A 23,659-nucleotide genomic window follows, 5' to 3' on the forward strand; every position below is an offset into this window, starting at 1 on the left:
TGAGCTGCTTTCACTCCAGGTTTGTGGACCCTGAGACTCTGCCACTGGTGGGTCAAAAGTTGCTTGCAGAGGCAGCCAGCTGGGTAGTTGAGAGACCGTGTCTATCTTCTGCTGTTTATACTGAGCTTCTCTGTTCCGAACTGTAAAGCTCTCAGTGCCAGTTGTGCTCTTTCTCACTCTGAGCAGCCACGGACTATGGTTTGGTTGGATTGTTGTATATTTTCAAGGAGACTCCGAAGGAAGTAACCGTAATTTTAGCAAATTGTTTTTAAGTCCTCACCCAGGCCAGTACTCTTTGACCTCTGAACTTGTGTGGAAGTAGCCATCCTTTCCAAAAAATGATTAAGTTTATGGTACAATTAGCTCTTAAACCAGGTCAATTCCTTTTGGTCTCAGACTAGTTGTGTTTGGGAGATTGGTTGCATTTCGGTTATACTTTTAATGAACTACTGATGATACTGAGAAATGTAGAAAAAACTATTCCTCCTGCCATTCCAATGCTGCCAATAATCAATCCCTTCTAACAATTAGCTAGGTTCTGACTGTGTGAAGAAGCCGGTGCTCTGCAGTTAATCTATTTGAATTGATTTGATGAGCCAGTCTTTGAGAAGTTAATCCCTCACTGCCTGTAGTCATGGGGGTTACAATGAAAAATGTAATACAGTAAACAAAGTTTTTATAGCAGCCTCACATTTCACTCAATCATGGGACAACGTACTGATGGTCTGAGGCCTGAATTTCCTCACAGTCTTGCCAAGGATATCCTCAGCAGAACAGGACCTGGTTAGAAGGGGTTGATTATTGGGCCTAGCTAAGGAGAAGCTGGTGATTTTGAATCCAAGAAACTTGCTTGTTACTTGCATCCCAGTCCGAACCTGCTCACCTGGACAAGCGTGTGCCATTTGCCAGATAGGCAGGACATCAGCCAGGAGAGAGGAAATGCTTTATGAACTTGTTCCACAACAGAATGCTCTGTAAGCTTAACAAAGGGGATTGGAAAATGGATTCTCACCAGAGAGATGGATGAACCTATTGACACCAGGTCAGTGTGAGCTTGTGATGACCATTTTAAGCAATGGTTACAATTTAGAAAACCACTCAGTCTAAAAAACCATTAATTTGATAAAACTTGATTGTAATTCACTCATAAATATCTCAAAATGCAAGAAATTTAAAAATAATCGAATTATGTTACTGATATTCCAGTTTCTGCTTTATTCACGCACATATATTGGATATTGATTAAAACTGCCCTCTTTTTTGTACTGGTATCTATAAGCCTCAGAGAGCTCTGTGATGTTAGTAGCTGTTGGACCCCAGGGAACTGTCTGAACCAGCACCCAGCAAGAGATCAGATATTAGAAAAGGGGGAACTGTCACTACAGAGATGGCTGTCTCGTTGTGGGAAACTTTCTTCAAAGTCAGGAGCAACTGCTATTGCTTTTTTGCTAACTACCAGTATACATTATCGACATTGTTCAATTTTTAACAATGTTATCATAATTGTAAAATTGAAAATCATTTAGGCTTTGCTGATTCTAATATTTCAATTCTCACACCTAGCTCTACACTAGATGACCTTTCTCTTGAAATGTGGTGTTGTGGACTGACATTATGAAGTACCTTCAATTTAACGCCCATTTCCATTGTATTTTCCTGCATTCCAATGGTTCTCAGCAGCAGTGCAATTCCAGGTGAAAAACTAATACTCAATATCATAAATATGTAAGTTACCTAGAACTCAGGGAGCAGGCTGCCACACGAAAGTTCGGGATGACACGGTGGGGACTCTTGAACTGCTGATGATATGGCAACATGGCTTCATGGAGAGAATCAACCTTCTGTGATGTACTGAAACAAGCAAATGACATCGTAGATTAAGAGAGAAGAGAAAAGTTTCCAATTACGTAGCACTTTTCACAATTTGTCCAGAAAGACTTCTTTGAAGTGATGCTGATGCATAATCACTGCGGTACTACGGGGAACACAGCAATTGATTTCTCAGGAGAAACTAAGGATTATCTGTAATGGTGAGCATGTTTTGGGTTTAATGGCTCTAGTCACAGCCTCAGCAGGAATATGCTCACAGTGTAAGCTCAATTCATTTGTCAATATCACTGCCATGTTTAAGTGCTATTTAAAGGACACATAAAACTGTCATCTGCTACTTCAAGTTTGTGAAGTTAGGATGGAGCCAAAAGTAGTTATGATACAGAGGTTACTACATGTGCTTATGATTTAATATGTTTAGAAGTGATCAGTATAGAGAATAAATATTTGTTGATGCATGTTTCAATCCTTGGCATTGACTGACAAGGTTCACTTTAATGAGTTTAAAAGGCAGCTTTACATTCTACACAGTTAGATAATGTTATAGGCAGACAGCATGGAAATGGGTTGGTGATTACTGTCAATAAACTTTGGTGAATATGTTGCTATAAATTGACTTTATTCACAAAATGCTGCTTACCATATGTGAGAATGCAAAGTGGGAAAAAAACTCAGAGCCTCTGTACCCTACCTGGTTCTCCCTGAAGAGCAAAGGATTCATAGGTTTGGATTTCCCAAGACATTATGCATTGAAGGTATGCTTTCAATTTATAAAATGTTGGTCAAGCCTTAGCTGGAGTACTGCATTCAGTTCTGGAAGGGTTCGAAGGAGATTTAGCAAGACTTTGCCTGGGCTGAAATAGTTCAGTTATGAGAAGAAACTGTAGAAGGTAGGTTTTCTAGTTCATCCCGAGCCTTCTTAATGTTAAGTAAGCATTTAAGAGGTGCCTAGATGATTGCTTAAGCACATAGGACTCCCCATCAAGTGCTGAGTGATGGGGTTAATATACAAGGGTGCCCACTAGTTGGTCTGGATGAGTTCTTCCAAATGGTGTATATGTTGTACGGTTCTGTGCTGTACAATTCTATGATTTGACAGAATTTATACATAAGTACCCTTCACCCACTATTTTTTTCTCTGGGAAATTTAATCTCCTGTTTTGGAGAGGTCGCTATGGTTTGTTTCCTTTGCTCATTAGACAGTTTCTGAGTAAATTGACGTTGTGCGCAGCTCCAATTCAGTGGCTGTTGTATACCTGTCAAGAATATTAAAACAATGCTAACGAGGTTTATTTTCAGTAACGTACTTTAATTCCATTCAGGCCAAGCCCCAGTAAGAACATGAATAACCATAATATGGAATTTCTTGTTGAATTTCCAGGAGGTGGTGTTGGAGATGAATCGATTGGGGATGATAATAGATCTGTCACACACTGCCACAGACACAGCAGAGATGGTGCTAAAGATTTCCAAGGCTCCAGTCATATTCAGTCATTCTTCAGCCTATGCCATCTGCAAACATCCCCGAAATGTTCCAGATAAGCTTCTTCACTTGATTGTAAGTGCTTTTAACTCAACTCTACAAAAATGTCTTTGTTAATTCCTTAGAGAATGTAGAAAATTGTAAATTGCTGATCTATGATATAGCCTTTTGGCAGTGGATCTTCGCCAGAAAAATAATCAGAGGAAAAACTCATTGATATAAGCTGGGAAATTTCCTCAGGCATATCCTGCTATACCTTTGTAACACAGCATTTCCCAGATTTCATACTCCATATTTTGTAATGACATTGAAAGAAGCCATTTGCTGATTGGATCTGTCAACTCTGAGAGCCTTCCCACTAAACCCATGCTGACATTTATTTCCCTGTAACCACTTCTCATTTACCACCCCTGATTCTCTTACCAGCCATCTGTACTAGTTGACAACTTACTGAACAGTTGGCTCGCTGTTGGGATATAGGAAGGAATCCATGTGGCCACAATCTGCAAACTGCACGCAGACAGCACGAGAAGTCAGGACTGAATCTGAGTCGCTGGAGTTGTGAAGCATCTGTACTACCCGCTGCATCGCTGTGTATCACTATTGATCCCTGTAGGATTTTATGACATTTTACTTCGGTTGGGTTGGTATTAGATTTAAGCCATTTATATATGTTTGTTTATAATAAGAGTGTGTCAGTGTGTTATTCTTTAAGTCCAAAAAGGAATAGAAGTATTTCTTCATTTTTTTGTTTTCCCTTGGAGCAAGGTCCCAATCATCGATGTGTCAATAGAAGGAAAATTTCAAGTAGAGGCTGATAGATGCTGCAAAATAATGAAAAGGAGCCTAGTCTGCCTTCATGCCTCATTCCTTGATACACTAAGGAAACTATTGTGAGTGTGTTCGATATAGGAAGCAGGGGGTACAGGATTAGTACAGGAAAGTGATGCTGGTATAAAAGACTAGCTATGATCATATTGAATGGTAGAACAGATATGAGGGGTCAAATGGCCTCTTCTTACTTCCATTTTGTCAGTTCATTCTCTGAGCTAGGGATCATGCAAGAAGCTCTGAAGGTAAGATGGAAAATAAAAGAAGCTTTAAAAATGAGAATCTCATGAGACCACAGAGACTAGCAATGAGATTTTGGATGTCATTTTTTCCAACTTTAACTCAAATGGGAGTAAGTAGCACTGGAAACCATTTCAATGTGAAGTTAGAACAGAAGAAGAATTGGATCTGGCACTTGCATGAGCTATTTGAGCTAGTACACTTGCTATTCCAAGTGTTGCCTGTGCACCAAACTTATCATCACTATTCACAGAGCGTCCATTTTTATCCTTATCAATTAATGGCAAAAGCTGCACCTTTGTTGAAGAATTTAATGAGAACAGGTTGGTTATTCTATTTGCTATTTAAAGGGACTTTCTCCTGACATCCGCGACAGGTGACAGAATTGAGTAAAGGCACTTAAGCATCTCCCAAAGACTTCAGAGTGTACTACAGCTCAGAGATAGTGTTTTTTTCCCTAGTATTTATTTGCTGTATTTCTCAAATCCATCAGTCTTGACACTACTGGACCTGTCACGGTGGTTGTTTATGGTGAGTCTGGAGCTTCAGGTCAGGAGGTGTACCAGTGAGAAAAAATTCAGAGCCACCACATTATACTGGACTTCCCTAAAGAATAATGTATTCACAGATTTATTCACAGAATATCACTGAAGTTAGTGATATTCTTCAGGAATCTTTTAGTCACAGTCTTCTTTCTGGGAATTCAATGCCACGTTGACTCTCAAAGTTGTCATCACATGATCTAAGGTCACCACAGGAGCTCACTGCCATGTCTTACAATTTGTTGTTACTTGTTAGAGTCATTGAGAAATATAGCACTGAAGCAGGCCCTTTGGCCCTGCTAGTCCATGCCTAGATGGGCCAAAGGGCCTGTTTCTGTGCTGTACATCTCTGTGATTCTAACAGGTAGCGGCAAACTGGGAGACAAACTGTTGCAATAGAGAATAACTCAGATCTTAACCTGAGAAGAAATCATTGCAGTTACTTTGGTCTCCGTGAGGAACAGGCAGCAGCAAAGGCGGTGAGATTGCCCAATATTGTTGCTTCCCACAAGTGCACGTGTGTGGCCACAGAGCTTCCCTTCATAATCTAGTGGTTTTTAAAAACATGGAAGGTTCTCTGCCCTCAGGGTGCAGGTAGAAATGGAACAGAAGTATTTGTTTCCAGGAAGCATACGTGACTCCTTCATCCTGAGGAGTTCACTTTGTTGGATATTTCCAGCTGCCAGCTCTGCCTGCAAGGATAGATATTGGGGTACAAAGGCTACCCACAAACTTGCCGGCTCTTCACAACAGTGTCCTCTCCAGCCACATTGTCAGCACGGATACAATGATTGCCTGGAGTGGAAAACAGCAAAGCCTTTTTGCCTGTTGTCGAAGTTCGTGTACACATTGTAGTGTACACCAATGAGATGTTGAGAGTTCATCATCGTTGGCAGCAGGCTGCACTACCTTTCCGATTGAAGATAGCACTGGTGTAGCATGGAGAAGGTGCCTGAAGGCCTTGAGGCCACCCTTGGCCTTACTCATCCTCCAGAGCCTTATCTCCCAGTGGAGGTTGGCATTCAGCGTACACAGGGTAAGAGGACTATTCATGTGAGGAACCTGCAGAAGAAAATTCCACAATGGAAAACCAAGTTGTGTCCACAGAGCATAGAGTAGTCAGCAGAAAAGCTAGATGAAACAAAGGTCCTCGTATCCTGTGTGTAGGATTGCATTGAAAACAACACTTGGTACACGGCCAAGTGGTTAAGGCTTTGGGCTGACGATCTGAAGGTCGTTAGTTCGAGCCTCAGCCGAGGCAGCGTGTGTGTCCTTGAGCAAGGCACTTAACTACACACTGCTCCTGAACGTTTATAGCCTAGTGGCAACGCAGTATGGACAAGACACTGACATGAATGATTCACTGCTTCTATTACATACATATATGGCTTCATACAACTCCTCTATATTTCTTGATGAGAGATGCCTTGCAGAAACAACTATGACCTCTAGTCAATATACTGATTCCTCTGATCAGTTCCTCTCTACAGGTCTAAACATTGATCAAAATCATGAAGCCTTTGGACTGCTGCTCTACATCAATAAAGTTTAATTTCCAGGAAATATGAATAATCTATTCACATTTTGATCAGTTTGGTGTTGAATGACACTTAGATGGGCTAATATTTTAAGCTCGTAAAGCCTACAGTCACCCAGCCATGAGCAATTGCTCATGAGACTCCAGGAATGAGGCAACATTAATTTTAAGTCATTGCAACAAGTAACTATTTTAAATTACACAATGGAGCTCAATAAATAATGTACCATCTACAATTGACACTGATCACTGTAGTGATGGCACACTCCCTTAAACAAGCCATAATTTCTTATTAATTCTGCCTGACCTGATACTGATGTTTTCAATCTCCAAACCTAAAGGGTTGTTCCTAAAGAAGGGACAACATAGAATAGATGTTATAGGCAGTGATGCCAGCAGCTGCCACACCTTTGTAACTTAGCTTGGCACATTAAGTTTGCACTCAGACAGCTGAAATGCATCTTATTTGCAGTAATTAAGATGTATTTCAGCAGCTCAAGTGCATTCAGAATACTTTATGAAGATGCCAAATCAATAATACCTTAATCAAAACTTATTACACTGTCTTAATACCCTAGTATCTCACTTCACAGGCAGTTGATCATAGCAATATGTCACAGTGAGGCATGAGGGGCAGTGAAAACTGAAGGAGTTAGAGTACTGAAATAGAATAGCTGCTTTGGAATTACAGTTTGGCTGGAGGAAGTTGTTCCCTCTCACTGAGTTGGTAAAGATGAATTTGAAGATGCAGAGGAATCCCTTATATTGAAAAAAAATCATTTTTTGTGACCCCATTCCAAATGGTCTCTGAAGTATATATTGATGAACTACCAATGACTGTGTGCTTTTAGGCCATCCCAACACACTTCAAAATGGATTTTGTTCAGCTTCATGAATTTTTTTTTTGAGAGGGGCACAATTACATTTTAGTACTAATTGCAACCATGTTCTGATGCCCTAAAATTGAGTACAGTCCAATTTCAGCATTATAGCGTGGGTTATGACTCATATTTAGGCTAGACCAGAGCAGGTTAGCTGTTAAGGATGGTAGCTTTCCTCCCTGAAGATTGTTTTATAGCTATCATTAATAAGAGTTAACATAATGTCACTTTCCTGATTATTCACTGAATTTAACGTGTAGATGTATGTTTAAGGGGGTAGTATTTATAGTGGTGTGTAAGTTGCCTTGACGTATCTGTGAGATTGTGAGATCTTCCTGGTGCTATTGCTCTGTGCAGCAGAGCTTATCACTGTTCTGTCTGCTGGCATGTATTAGTGTGCCTGGCTGTCGTGGAGAGAATGCCTTTAAAGGCACTTCTGAGTGCAGTACTGCAAAATGCTCTCAGATGTATTTAACTATGCCCAGTCACGTTCAGGAACACAGCTTTTATTTTAGGACACCTTTCCTTACATTATCCATCCCAATGTACTTTAAAATGGATTTTATCTAGATTCATGTTTCTTTCGAGGGGGGACAGAATTTGCTGTTCTTGCTAAATACAACCACGTTCTGACGCTCCAGAATTGAGTGGAATCCGGTTTCGACGCCTACACAATTAGTGCAGCTGTGATCTACTTCTACTTTTCAGAAAGAGAAAGAAGGTCTCGTGATGGTGAACTTTTACCCTGGTTTTGTGGCCTGTCAGGAGCTGGCAAATGTTTCTCTAGTTGCAGGTACAGGATTTATACAAACATATTTGTTTAAGGAAATGGTCTTATGTCTTATGGTCTTCAGTTCTTTTATTTGGCTTTATTGATTGATTGATTTTACTGGGGGAGGGGGTACATTTCTTGATGTCCCAATATTTACCTAAACTAACAATTGCACCTCATAATTAAATAATTTTCCATGTGTCTACTAACAAAGTGTTTTGAAGCTAATGATGGTTGAGAAATGTGGGGGAAAGCCGTGCTTGAATCTCAGGATGGCAGCACTCTGAGACGTAGCTCTTGTGACCGAGGTACAAACCTGACCTCAGGTACCGCCCCTGACGAATTCGTACCTTCTCCCTGTATCTGCCCCAGTTTCCTGGGTGACTTGGTTTTCTCCCACATGGCAAAGTTGTGCTGCTTAGCAGGCTGATTGGGTATTGTAAATTACTCCCAGTATAGGTAGGTGATAACAGGCTCAGTAAGGTGTTGAGAGAGGGAGAAAAAATAGATTACAGGGAATGCCAGCATAGATTTGCAGGACTGAATGGCCTCCTTCTATGATTCCAAGAGTTATATATAGTTTAAATTTAAGAGTAAATTAAAGACACGAGCAGAGCATTCACCATTGCTAAATTCTTTCCGAAAGTGTCTTTATCAAGGAAATATGAATTAAAGTAATTGATCAAGAAGCTGTCACATTTGGAGTGAAAAACTCAGAGGAATGCACAGAGGTTCTAGGGTATGGCCGTAATAAATAAATATTGCTACTAGAGTATTGCAATATATGTGGGGAGCTTTGGTACCTGTTGAAGTTCAGATGAAAAATAGATAAAGCAAAGTTAGGTAACTATGTGTTCAAGTCTGAGAAAACTGGTTTAGTGGCTTTAGAAGAATCAACTTCTGAAATGGGCAGAATGGGTTTAGTGGTGTCCAACCATGCTTCTGACTGATCAGTCAGTTTGTACATGTAGACCAGTAGAGCAAGTGAAAAACCTGAATCTTGTACACTCAACCACTGACATTCTGTTTTATTTAAAAAGTAATTTTTGACAATATTGAACAAAATCTTTAAATGTTGAGACACAAAAGAGTGTTGATGCTGGAAACTGGAGCAGAAATCAAACTGCTGGAGTACTCGAGGTCTTGACTTAAACATCAACTGTCTCCCCCGGCTCCCACACAGATGCTGACCAACCGTCAACAGTCTCCCCCCGCTCCCACACAGATGCTGACCAACCGTCTCCCCTCGCTCCCACACAGATGCTGACCAACCGTCAACAGTCTCCCCCGCTCCCACACAGATGCTGACCAACTGTCTCCCCCCGCTCCCACACAGATGCTGACCAACCGTCTCCCCCCACTCCCACACAGATGCTGACCAACGGTCAACCGTCTCCCCCCACTCCCACACAGATGCTGTCCAACCGTCTCCCCCCGCTCCCACACAGTTGCTGACCAACCGTCTCCCCCCACTCCCACACAGATGCTGACCAACCGTCAACCGTCTCCCCCCGCTCCCACACAGATGCTGACAACCATCAACCGTCTCCCCTTGCTCCCACACAGATGCTGACCAACTGTCTCCCCTCACTCCCACACAGATGCTGACTAACCGTCTCCCCCGCTCCCACACAGATGCTGACTAACCGTCTCCCCCCACTCCCACACAGATGCTGACTAACCGTCTCCCCCGCTCCCACACAGATGCTGACCAACTGTCTCCCCCCGCTCCCACACAGATGCTGACCAACTGTCTCCCCCCGCTTCCACACAGATGCTGACCAACCGTCTCTCCCCACTCCCACACAGATGCTGACCAACCGTCTCCCCCCACTCCCACACAGATGCTGACCAACGGTCAACCGTCTCCCCCCACTCCCACACAGATGCTGTCCAACCGTCTCCCCCCGCTCCCACACAGATGCTGACCAACGGTCAACCATCCCCCCTGCTCCCACACAGATGCTGACCAATGGTCAACCGTCTCCCCCCACTCCCACACAGATGCTGACCAACCATCTCCCCCCGCTCCCACACAGATGCTGACCAACGGTCAACCGTCCCCCCGCTCCCACACAGATGCTGACCAACCGTCTCCCCCCACTCCCACACAGATGCTGACCAACCATCTCCCCCCGCTCCCACACAGATGCTGACCAACCGTCTCCCCCCGCTCCCACACAGATGCTGACCAACCGTCTCCCCCCGCTCCCACACAGATGCTGACCAACTATCTCCCCCCGCTCCCACACAGATGCTGACCAACCGTCTCCCCCCGCTCCCACACAGATGTTGACCAACCGTCTCCCCCCGCTCCCACACAGATGCTGACCAACTGTCTCCCCCCGCTCCCACACAGATGCTGACCAACTGTCTCCCCCCGCTCCCACACAGATGCTGACCAACCGTCTCCCCCCGCTCCCACACAGATGCTGACCAGCGGTCAACCGTCTCCCCCCGCTCCCACACAGATGCTGACCAACGGTCAACCATCCCCCCTGCTCCCACACAGATGCTGACCAATGGTCAACCGTCTCCCCCCACTCCCACACAGATGCTGACCAACCGTCTCCCCCCACTCCCACACAGATGCTGTCCAACCGTCTCCCCCCTGCTCCCACACAGATGCTGACCAATGGTCAAGCGTCTCCCCCCCGCTCCCACACAGATGCTGACCAACCGTCTCCCCCCACTCCCACACAGATGCTGACCAACCGTCTCCCCCCGCTCCCACACAGATGCTGACCAACCGTCTCCCCCGCTCCCACACAGATGTTGACCAACCGTCTCCCCCCGCTCCCACACAGATGCTGACCGTCTCCCCCCGCTCCCACACAGATGGTGACAACCGTCAACCGTCTCCCCCCGCTCCCTCACAGATGTTGACCAACCATCTCCCCCCACTCCCACACAGATGCTGACAACCGTCAACCGTCTCCCCCCGCTCCCACACAGATGCTGACAACCGTCAACTGTCTCCCCCCACTCCCACACAGATGCTGACCAACCGTCTCCCCCCACTCCCACACAGATGCTGACAACCGTCAACCGACTCCTCCCGCTCCCACACAGATGCTGACAACTGTCATCCGACTCCCCCCGCTCCCACACAGATGCTGACAACCGTCAACTGTCTCCCCCGCTCCCACACAGATGCTGACAACTGTCAACCGACTCCCCCCGCTCCCACACAGATGCTGACAACCGTCAACTGTCTCCCCCGCTCCCACACAGATGCTGACAACTGTCAACCGACTCCCCCCGCTCCCACACAGATGCTGACAACCGTCAACTGTCTCCCCCGCTCCCACACAGATGCTGACAACTGTCAACCGACTCCCCCCGCTCCCACACAGATGCTGACAACCGTCAACTGTCTCCCCCGCTCCCACACAGATGCTGACAACTGTCAACCGACTCCTCCCGCTCCCACACAGATGCTGACAACCATCAACTGTCTCCCTCCACTCCCACACAGATGCTGACCAACCGTCTCCCCCCACTCCCACACAGATGCTGACAACCGTCAACCGACTCCTCCCGCTCCCACACAGATGCTGACAACCGTCAACTGTCTCCCCCGCTCCCACACAGATGCTGACCAACTGTCTCCCCTCACTCCCACACAGATGCTGACCAACCGTCCCCCCCACTCCCACACAGATGCTGACAACTGTCAACCGACTCCCCCCGCTCCCACACAGATGCTGACAACCGTCAACTGTCTCCCCCGCTCCCACACAGATGCTGACCAACTCTCCGAGTTCCTCCAGCAGATTGCTTTCTGCTCGTCAAATTTTGAACATTTTTGAGCATATAACTAGAGTACTGAACTTCTCATCAAGATCTATGTTGCAACTTGCTGCTGCTGTTACAGATCACTTTGACCACGTCAAGAAGATCGCTGGATATCAGTCGGTTGGAATAGGGGGGGACTATGATGGCACTTCTGGGTTTGTATGCAGCAGAACTCCAACAGTTAATTATTTTGTTACATTGCCAAACACTTCCTGACATTATGGTGGATTGCAGGTTTCCTCAGGGTCTAGAAGATGTGTCAAAATATCCTGCACTCATAGAGGAATTGCTGAAGCGGAACTGGCTGGAAAAAGAATTAAAAGCTGTATTACGAAATAACTTTCTCCGTGTTTTCCAGAGAGTTGAAGAGGTAAGAAGTTTATAAGTGTGAGACTGGGGGAAGGGGAAGGAAGCTGTGAATGTCTGTTTACACCGTGCGGAACAATGAGGCTGCTACAGTACAGGAAACATAAGATAAACGTGAGCTACACTACCACAACCAATATATCATCTTTTTTGATGAAGATGAGAGAAGGGTGACCAAGGAACACCAGTGGAGTGTGGGGTGGGGGGGGGGAGGGGGAAGGAATGGTTGGGAGTAGGGGCCTGGCTAAGGAATCAGCTTGGTAAGTCTGTTGCTCTTTGCAAGGAAGGAAACTTAAGTTATGCACTGGGTTTTGGAGGTGAGTTATTGGGATCAGGTTTTGCCAGCAGGTTGGGGCTAGTTTAGGTCTGGGTGGGGTGTTCAGACAGTTTACTAGGAATGGGGTTTAGAGTGTTTTGGTATAAGTTTGTATAGGGTCAATGTTGGGGTTAGTTTTGGGTGTGTTAGGTTTGGGGAATGGGGCAATTAATTTTGTGTGGTTGGGTTTGGTCAGGGTCGGAACACAGTTTTGTGTGCTCAGGTTTAGGTGATGAGGTTTGGCGAATTGAATTTGGGGTGGTCACTTGGAGGGGCTGGTTTAGAGAAAAGGGTATTGGTGGAGTCAGGTTTGGGGCAAATGGAGGGTTGGGATTAGGGGGAGTGACGACAGGTAACACATAGCTTGGGCCTATGAATGACAGGCCCTCCCTGAGTCCTGATCGCCGCCTGTTGGGAATTGCTGCCACTGGATATCACCGTAGGCAGGTATCCAGCTGGTATTTCAGATCAACACATACAAAATACCAGAGGAACTCATCGGGTCTGGCAGCATCTATGAAAATGAATAAACAATCGGCGTTTCAGGCCAAGACCTTCCATCAGGACTGGAAAGGAAGGGGAAAGATGTCAGAAGAAAAAGGTGGGGGGAGGGGAAGGAGGACAAGCTAAAAGATGAGAAGTGAAGCCAGGTTGGTGGGAAAGGTGAAAGGCTAGAGAAAAATGTATTTCAAATATATTCCTGATGAACTTGTGCAGTTGATGGAGATTCAAGATACATTTATTATCAAAGAATGTATAAATTATACAACCTTAAGATTTACTTGCTCACAGGTAGCCACAAAGCAAGAAACCCAAAAGAGACCATTTTAAAGAGAAAAAAATATAAATAAAAGACCAACGCTTGATGTGCAAGAGAAAAAAAATACAAGTCATGCAAACAATTGAAGCGAACAACAGCATTCTGAACCAAAACTGAGTCCTCAGATCCAAACCCTGGAGCAGTCTGGAGTAGGCCCAAAGCCTTGCTTATCATTTCATCATATTTCTGGGCATGGAGCACAGTAGTTGGGGCAGTCTTTATAGTCTCAGTGCCGTGGAGATGTCTATTATGGTGAATGAGTGAAATCAGTTCTTGTCCCGCCTGACACCCTGTCTTTTCAGTCTATCTGGGTCGGTGTTTAAGTTAACCAAATAACAGAACAGTGAAGGGCCCCCGACACTCTGGAGTGAGGAGTGAAGATTGTGGAGAATGAGCAAAACCAGTTCTGGCCTTCAGTCTGTCCCGGGGTTTAAATTGTCTAAACAGCGCATTGTACCTGGCACTAGGACCCAGGCAATGTTGCCACAAAGGGTCCTGGACCCAGACCACACTGCCCAGCGACTTGCTCCGGGCCCAAATTTCGTCACCCAGCCTGAAGCCAATTTCAAGCTCTTCAAATCAGCTCTGCGCCCAGTTGATCCAATCTCACACCTGAGCCAGTTGTACAAGCATCAAACTCGAATCTCCTCTGCCTGGGCCTCGACTTATCCTTAGGCACCCAGGGCCTTCTGGCCTAGTTCCCAGGCCAGCTGTACAGGCCTGTATAGGAATTTCATCAACATCAATTCATCCCCTCGTCATTGCTTGTCCCTTCACTGTTTGCGGTGATAATTTAATACAATTTATCTCAGGAGAGGTATTTTTAGTGATGTTTTCAGTTGGCTTTCTTAGCTTTATGACTACCAGGAAGCTATCGCACATGGTTGGTAGCGCCATTTTCACTGGAAGTAAACTGGATTGTGCTGTAAAGTCAGTAGGTAAGTTCCTCAATAGATAACTGACCAACAGGACAAGTATAGTGGTTCAAACAGCTCCTAATGTTTCCAAAGGATCTTTTCTTTCCAAGTTAAAGGCATAAGCAAAGTTTTCAAGCAAATATTATTCCTCTCACCTGACACTGGATCACAAAACTAAACCTATTTGAATGTATTTGTATAGCAACTCATGTTAGAGAAATAAAACCTTGCATCAAAACCAAAGAGAAATAGGGGAAATGCCATTGTTTAAATGGGGAACTCAATATTGTAGGACGTTATGGAAGTAAATTGCTTCAAAGCCTTCAGCAAGGGACTTGAGGGGTACATATAAAGTAAAAAAAAATCTTCTGCTGACAATAACATAGAGGGAAGTAAATTAACTCATTGACTCCATGGGAGCTTTTTCCAGCATTTTCAGCAGTTCCATTTCCCAGTAGACCTAGAACTTATTCTCTGTGAGAAGGTCTGCAGATACTGGAAATCCAAAGCAACACACACATTGCTGGAGGAATTCAGCAAGTCAGGAGAGATGAAGGATCTCAGCCTGAAATGTCAAATGTTTATTCTTTTCCACAAAACTGCCTGACCTGTTGAGTTCCTTCAGCATTTTGTGTGTGATGCAAAGAACAATTTGTTATTCAAAACATGTTTGATTAATTTAACTCTGGCTATTAATTTAACTCTGGCTACTATTATTCAAAGAACTTCCTTGCCTCAAACTGAACTGTGCAAAAATTTTTTAAAAATTGGAAACTCCAGTATGAGATTTAAAGTAGGGCTACTGCTGTGCCATTGAACAGAGACGAATGCGTAGAGTAATATATAACTATCAAAGGGCAGAAATCAGAAAAACAGGGTGTACAAGATGTTGGGTCAGGAGCAGAGGATGTACCGTGTAGTCTTCAGAGAGGGGGGAGCCTACCCAAGCACAGAATTCATGTAGGGGAGGAGAGAAGAGCCAAGTATTGGAATGAAGTGTGTCAATGTTTTTATGAAATTAAAAGGTTGAACAATATTTTCTTCAGTCTGGGATTTGTTCCAAATAAAAATTCCATTTTCCATGGCGATTTCTGTGACTGACCAGCTGGTTGATTACATTGTTCAACTCCAAAGTTTACATGACTTCACAACAATACTTCCAATGAGTGTTTTCTTGGAATATTTTAAAATATGCTGGCCAATACTGTCATAAACATATGTGTTGTGTTGTATTACTTTGTATAGCTACTCAGAACATTGCATGCAATCCATGTTTTTAAGTGAACTGGAAGCCAAACATATTTCGTATTCAGTGTAAGCAGCTTGTTAGAAAGGATGTGCTGAAGCTGGAGAGGGCTCAAAGTAGGTTCATGAAAGTGATTGAATGGCGACATATAAAGTGCGTTTGATAGCTCTGGGCCTGTATTCACTAGAATTCTGAAGAATGAGGGGTGACCTCATTGAAACCTATCGAATGGTGAAAAGCCTTGATAAAAAGGACGTGGAGAGGATGTTTCCTGCGGTGGGAGAGTCTAAGAGCAGAGGACACACTCTCAGAATAGAGAGGCACCCTTTTAGAGCGGAGATGAGAAGCATTTTCTTGAGCCAGAGAGTGGTGAATCTGTCCAATTCTTTGCCGCAGGCAGCTGTGGAGACCAAGTCTTTATGTATTTTTAAGGTGAAGGTTGATAGATTCTTGATTGGTCAGGGCATCAAGTGTTACAGGGAGAAGGCAGGAGATTGAGGCCCAGAGGAAAATTAAATCAGCCATGATGAGATGGTGGAACAGACTTATGGACCAAATGTCCTAATTCTGCTCCTATGTCTTATGGTCTAAATCAGAAAACTAACATAACATTATCACTTATCAGAATGGGAATTAAATACAGAAGTAAAGTATGTCATGCAAGATATTGGTGAGACTACAACTAGAGTATTATGCACTGCAATGATTGTTTTATTACAGGAAAGGTGTTAATGGGTTGGAAGCAGTGAAGAGAAGGTTTACCAGGCTCATACCTGGAAGTGATGAGCCATCCTATGAAACAAAGCTAGAAAGATTAGGCTTGCATCTCATAGGATTCAGTGCAGTGAGAGGTAGATTGATTGAAACCTGTCCTGACAGGATGGCTGGATACTTTTGTGAGAGGATCTAGCACTGGGGGGTCACGTTGAACACATGCACTCAAGCAGTGGGTCTTGAATCCTGGGACTCTCTTCCCTAAAGGACAGTTGAAATAAAGCCTTTGGACCTTTTTAAGGCAGAGATTCTTGATAAGCAAGGGAGCGAAGGATACAGAGGGTAGGTGGCAATGCCATGTAGAGGTTATAACAGAGCAGCCATAGTTATGTCCAGCTAAGGAACCAGGATGCCTACTCCTGCTCTAGAACATGTTGAAATTGATATGGGATGTAGAAGGGTGAGTTCAGTACGGTTATTTGACATCTGAGTGGTTGAAATTTTGAAATCAGCGAAAATGGTGGATTAGTTTAACAATGAATATGTACTTTCTTAATATGTTGCTGGATCATTTAAAAAAAGAAATATTTCACGTAATATCCGGATAACCAGGACAAATCTAGACAAATATATCAGAATTTTCATGTGCTTTGTCTCCACTGTCCCTTAACATTAATTTTCTTTGTGCCAGGAAATTCTGTTTTGTGTCTGGATTCTTCAGAATCAAACCCTCATCTTCCTACCATAATAACCAATATTACAACCAAAGTCTTCAGGCACACAAATGTTTGTCATAGTTGATGGCCAAGATACTCCAAGTTGAATGTTTCCAGGAAAACGCTTAATGGAAAATATTTTAAGTGAACATTGAAACTGCAAAGCTTTAGTAAGCAAAACTTTGCATTTCCTGCAGCTAATGAAATGAGACATTGCTGTCTGCTCTTCTGAAACTTTCTGAAATGCAATGAAGCATCTAAAAGCCTTTCCGCCAGTTCTACTGACTCAGCAAAAAACAAGTTGCTGGAGAATCTCAGCACGTGGAGCAGCATCTCTGGATGCAAAACAGTAGTCAATGATTCAGGTCAAGGCCCTTCATCACAATTCAGAATGTAAAGCAGAGGTTGCCAGAGTAATGAGGGGAGGGACAGGGTAGAGCAGGAGATTATGCAAACTATCAGGCAACCATTTACACTAATCCCATTTTCCCTTAAAGTCCCACTAGATTCTACCGCCCATTCACACTATAGGGATGATTTACAGTGGCCAGTTAATCTCCCAGCCCCACATCTTTAGGATGTGGATGGAAACTAGGAACAAGTAGGTAGTCTTCAGCTTATCATTTTATCTGAGGTAAGTTGTGCTTCACACTGTCATGGTCTGTTAGGACTAAACTGTAGCTTGACCATAAGACTTTCAGACTGCGAAGGTTAGAGCCAAGAAATAGGTGTGAGGGATTAAGTTGGACTGAACAGAAAATATGTTCCTCCATTACCAGAATATGGTGAGAAGACAATTGATCTTGAGGGGAAAGCACTTCCGTGATTAGGCTGGTAATAAAGGTGATAAATTCATCAGGTGTTTACTAATTTAGGTAGCTTCAATAACAGCTTGATCATTGAAAGACATAATTTATTTTAAACAGGTTAAAGAGGATCTGAAGAAGCTGCCACCCAGTGAAAAGGAAATTCCCTACGAGGAAGTTCAGAATCCTTGTCGCTTGAATCTCAGGAATCCTTTCCCATCTCAAAACGGGTCAAAAAGCAAAATAATGGACACCATTTTCATCATCCTATCGGCCATTATTGCCACCATCATTTGCACCATCTGAACTGAACAGTGAATCCAATAAAAGATTCTTGGCAGTGAAGCTCTTCTAAGTGTTTTTGTGGAGAAGTGAAATGAGCATAAACACTACAGTCAGGAGTAGATCGGGATAAATCAGTCCCTAACTAAAATGGATGCCTTAAATTCATTAATTTCTGATTCCCACAAGATGAGAATATTGAAAAACTCAGCAAATCTCTTCCTTTTACTTTATCCTGACAAAAGGATGTTACTAAGTGGGAGGTCTTCAAAAGTGATATTTTGAGAGTACAATTTATATGTTTTTCTTAGAATAAAAAGCAAGAAACATAAGGTTGTAATAGTAGGTGATCTTAACTTTCCACATATTGACTGGGACTCCCATACTGCAAAAGGGCTGGGTGGGAACGGGTTTGTCAAATGTGTTCAGGAAAGTTTCCTTACTCAGTTTATAGCAGTTTCAATTAGAGTGAGTGCGATACTAGATCTCCTATTAGGGAATGAGGCAGGACAGGTGACAGAAGTTTGTGTAGGGGAACACTTTGTATCCAGTGCCATTAGAAACAAAGAAACATAGAAAACCTACAGCACAATACAGACCCTTTGGCCCACAAAGTTGTGCTGAATACGTCCCTACCTTAGAAATTACTAGGCTTACCTATAGCCCTCTATTTTACTAAGCTGCATGTACCTATCTAAAAGCCTCTTAAAAGACCCTACTGTATCCGCCTCCACCACCATTGCCGGCAGTCCACGCACTCACCACTCACTGAGTAAAAAACTTACCCCTGACATCTCCTCTGTACCTACTCCCCAGCACCTTAAACCTGTGCCCTCTCGTGGCAGCCATTTCAGCCCTGGAAAAAAGGTTTAGTTTCAAGGTAATTATGGAAAAGAATAGTACTGGTTCTTGAACTGAGATTCTAAATTGACAGTGCAGAGTTTGTATTTTCCTGCCAGATTAAAAAACAAGGATAGCAGGTTTGGGAACCTTGGTTTTCAAGAGCTATTGAGGCCCTGATTAAGAAAGAGAAGGAAGTGCATTGCAGGTATAGGCAAGCAGGAGCGAACGAGGTACTTGAGGAGTATGAGATATACAAGAGAACACCTAAAGATATCTGGAGGGTTAAAAGAAGAGAGCAGCTTTCTCTAGCAGACAAGGTGAAGGCTCAATGTGGTAATCTGTGCATGGAGCTGAAAGAGATGAGGGAGAACTTAAATGAATCTTTTGAATCTGTATTTATTCAGAGGCCATAGATATATGGCAATGCAGCAGCCATGTCATGGACCCTATACAGATTACGGAAGAGGAAGTGTTTGCTGCCTTGTGGCAGATTTGGGTGGATAAATCCCCAGGGCCTGACAAGATGTTCCACTGGATCCTGTGCGAGGCTAGTGCTGAAATTACAGTGGCTAGTGTTGAAATTAGCAGAGATATTTAAAACATCTTTAGCCATGGGTGAGGTGCCAGAAGAGTGGAGGGTATGTAGTTAATGCTATTCAGTTGTTTAAGCAAGTCTCTATGATTAAGACAGGAAATTATAGGCCATTGAGCATGACATCAGTTGTGGGAAAGTTATTGGAAGGTATTCTATGGTACTGGATATCCAACTATTTGGATAGACAGATACTGGTTAGGGGTAATCAACATGACTTTGTGCGTGCTACAGTAAGTTGCTTCTAACCAATCTTAAAGAGTTTTTTGAGGATATTACCAGGAAAGTTGATGAAGGCAAGGCAGTAGATGTTGTCTAGATGGACTTTAGCAAGGCCTCTGACAAGGTCCTGCATGGGAGTTTGGTCAAGAAGGTTAATTTGCTTGGCTGAAATTGGATTAGACATTGACTTTGTGGAAAAAGCCAGAGAGTGGTTGTAGATGGTTGCCTCTCTGGAGGCTTGTGACTAGTGGAGTGCCACAGGGATTGGTGCTGCGTCTCTTGTTGTTCGTCACCTACACCAACAATCTGGATGATAATGTGGTTAACTGGATCAGCAGATCTGCAGATGACACCAAGATTGGGGATGTAGTGGATTGTGAGAAAAACTATCTAAACTTGCAGCTGGATCTGGTCCAACTAGTGAAATGGGATGAAAAATGACTGGTGGAATTTAATGCAGACAAGTGTGAAGTTTTGCAGTTTGAGAAGACAAACCAGGGTGGGCCTTGCACAGTGAGTAGTAGAGTACTGAGGAGTGTGGTAGAACAGAGGGATCTGGGAGCGCAGGTGGATCTGAAAGTGGAGTCACAGGTAGAGAGTTGTAAAGAAAGCTTTTGGTACATTAACCTTCATAAATCAATGTATTGAATACAAGAGTCGGGATGTCATTGTTATTGAAATTGCATAAGACATTGGTGAGGCTTAATTTGGAGTACTGTGTCCAATTTTAGTCACATACCTTTAGGAAAGATGTAAATAAAATTGAAAGAGTGCATAGAAAATTTACAAGGATGTTGCTAGAAATTAAGGACCTGAGATATAGGGAAAAGTTGAATAGGTTAGGACTTTATTCCGTAGTACATAGACGATTGAGGAAAGATTTGATAGAGGTATACAAAATTATGAGGGGTATAGACAGGGTAAATGCAAACTGAGGTTGGGTGAGAGTAGAACTAGAGGTCGTGGGTCAAGGGTGAGAGGTGGAATGTTTAAGGGGAACTTGAGTGGAAACTTCTTTACTCAGAAGGTGTTGAGTGTGTGGAATGGCTTGTCAGCGCAGGAGAGGGATACAAGGTCGATCTCAAGATTGAAGAGATATTTGGATGGGTACATAGATGGGAGGGGTATGGAGGGCTGTGGTCCAGAGTGCAGGTTGATGGGATTAGGCAGATCAATGGTTTGGCATGGACTAGATGGAGCAAGGGGCCTGTTTCTCTGCTGTAGTCTTCTATGACTAGAGGAGAACTAATGTTATTCTGTTGTTTAGGAAAGACTATAAGAATAAATCAGGAACTTATAGGCTGAAGACATCAATAGTGTGAAAATTATTGGAAGGTATTCTAAGGGACTGGATATATAAGTATTTGGATAGATGGGCTCAATTAGGAATAGTCAACATGGCTTTGTCTGTGGCAGGTCATGTCCAACCAATCATACAGAATTTTTCAGGGAGATTACTTGAAAGTTTGATGAAGGAAAGGCATTGGACATTGTCTGCATGGACTTTAGCAAAGCCTGTGACAAGCTCAAGCATGGGATGCTGATCAAAAAGATTCAGTCACTTGACATTTAAGATAAGGTAGTAAATTGGATTCAACATTGGCTTTGCAGGAGAAGCAAGAGAGTGGTGGTAGATGGTTGCCTCACTGACTGGAGGCCTGTGACTAGTGGAGTGCTGTAAGGTTCAGTGCTGGGTCCATTGTTGCTCGTCATCCACATCAACAAATTGGTTGACAACGTGGTAAACTGGATCAGGTAATTTGCGGATAACACCAAGATTGGAGGCGTAGTGGTTAGCAACGAATGGTATCAGAGCTTGCAGCAGGATCTGAACCAGTTGGAAAAAATGGGCTGAAAATTTTCAGATGAAATTTAATGCAGGCAAATGAGGTGTTGCACTTTGGGAGACAAATCAGGATAGGACTTACACAGTGAACAGTAGGGCATTGAAGCATTCTGTAGAAAAGGGTAGTCTGGGAATACAGATCCATAATTCCTTGAAAGTGGAGTCTAGGGTAAATGGGGTCATAAAAGAGAACTTTTGACACATTGACCTTCATAAATCAAAGTACTGAGTACAGGAGTTGGGATGTTATGTTGAAGTTGTATAAGACGTAGGTGGGGACTAATTTGGAGTGTTGTGTGCTGTTTGGTCACCTACCTACAGGAAAGATATCAATATGATTGAAATAGTATGGAGAAAATTTACAAGGATGTTGTCAGGGCCTGAGTTATAGGGAGAGGTAGGAAGGGTTAGGAATTTATTTTCTGGAGAGTAGGAGTATGAGAGAAGATCTGATAGAGGTATACAAAATGATGAAGGGTATAAACAGAGTAAATGAAAACAGGCTTTTTCCACAGAGGTTGGGTGTGACTAGAAATTGAGGTCATAGGTTAAAGATGAAAGGTGAAACATTTAAAGGGGACCTGAGGGAAAACTACTTTACTCAGAGGGTGGTCCACACGTGGAATGAACTGCTAGTGGAAATGGGTTCCATTTCAACATTTAAGAGAAATTTGGATAAGTACGTGAATGGGAGGGGTACAGAAGGCTCTTGCGCAGTGCTCATCAATGGAAGTAGGCAGAATAATAATCTGATGTGTGAAATGTTTCTGTGCGGTAGTGCTCTGTGATACTGTATTTAATTTTTGCTGAGCTGTTAAACTGGATAGACTTTTATGTAAATGACTTTAACATGAGAGGGGAATTGGGGGGTGTTTGTATTGTTTTTGTGGGGGGGGGAGGGGAGGTTTGGGGGCTGACGTTCTTGTTTCACTTTTGATTGTTTTATGGGCAGGGGAGGAAGGAATATCTATTGTGCCATATATGACCCAACTTTTCCAGGCACACTACAGCACTCTCCCAAGTAGTCCCAGTTGCCTGCAATCTGACAAACCCCCCGAAACTTCTCCCCTCCATCTACCTAGCCAAATGTCTCTAAAGTATTGCAACTATACCTGCCTCGGGTACTTCCTCTGGCAACTCATTCCATCTCTTCACTGCTCCGTTGTGTTGAACTATTCTTAGTTGACAATAACCATTTTAAAATGGGTAGAGTATTGACCTTCACTTTATAAATCTTGCTGACTCAAAACACAGATATCTTTTTAAAGTTTTGACAAATGGAAGTTCTCATTTGTTAATTCAAATTATGGTTCCCTATTCAAAGTTGTGGATATGTTAGTTGATTAAACACTAAATTATACCATAATATGTGAATTAATTTTGCATTTCAATATTAGAGGCAAAGTAATTTGAATACCACCATCTTTAAACAATATTCAACTTTACGTGAGTGGTATTTTGATTTAGGGAACTTATTTTGTTTTGCTCATTTTCTCAGTAGTAGTAGAAAAGTGAATGTTAAAGTATTATTTTGGTGAACTTCACTGTTGATCAATAAAAATTGGTAATTAACTGTTACAGTTACTCGTCATTTCATTTTTAACATACAGTAATTCACAAACGTGCCTGAGCCGATTTTTCTCTTCTTAGGAAATTACCTGTTCCTATTTCAATTTGCACTACAGGTCCTTTAAGGTAAAAGAAAAAAATCTGCATGAACAGTACTGTTTCAGTACTTCATCTCTGTGATGTTTGCAGAGAGGGGAGTAACAATGCAATAAAATACTTGGGTATCTAATAGTAGCAACATGACAGAACCAGCAATATTAATTTAAATTTGATACCCTTTGTTGCCCTAGAAAAAGAATCACTGAGATTTTCTGTTATGCCTTTTCTCTGTGTCCCAGCTACTTGCTGCCTGGCATTGATGCTGTTTTCCTTGAATAATACCAATCCACGAAAAGAGGTAAACCTCAAAATGATGAACTAAAATAGAATTGATCTGCTATTTCTAACATTAGACATGATAAAAGAAATCCAACAATGGATATCATAGAGC

The 23,659-nt window shown here is 43.0% G+C and overlaps 1 protein-coding gene across 1 annotated transcript in view; it reads left to right on the forward strand.

The window, feature by feature from the left end:
- The window catches only part of dpep2 (dipeptidase 2), a 43,669-nt gene extending 25,322 nt beyond the window's left edge, over window positions 1-18,347 (forward strand). Inside the window, exons 7-11 of the mRNA XM_059992810.1 lie at window positions 3,212-3,388; window positions 8,053-8,137; window positions 11,994-12,069; window positions 12,149-12,284; window positions 17,936-18,347. Of these exons, the coding sequence (XP_059848793.1) occupies window positions 3,212-3,388; window positions 8,053-8,137; window positions 11,994-12,069; window positions 12,149-12,284; window positions 17,936-18,121 (660 nt within the window). The 3' untranslated portion in view covers window positions 18,122-18,347. The remainder of the gene's footprint in view (window positions 1-3,211; window positions 3,389-8,052; window positions 8,138-11,993; window positions 12,070-12,148; window positions 12,285-17,935) is intronic.
- Window positions 18,348-23,659: the final 5,312 nt, after the last annotated feature.

The sequence above is a fragment of the Hypanus sabinus genome, chromosome 17, assembly GCF_030144855.1.
Source record: "Hypanus sabinus isolate sHypSab1 chromosome 17, sHypSab1.hap1, whole genome shotgun sequence".
NCBI lineage: Eukaryota > Metazoa > Chordata > Chondrichthyes > Myliobatiformes > Dasyatidae > Hypanus > Hypanus sabinus.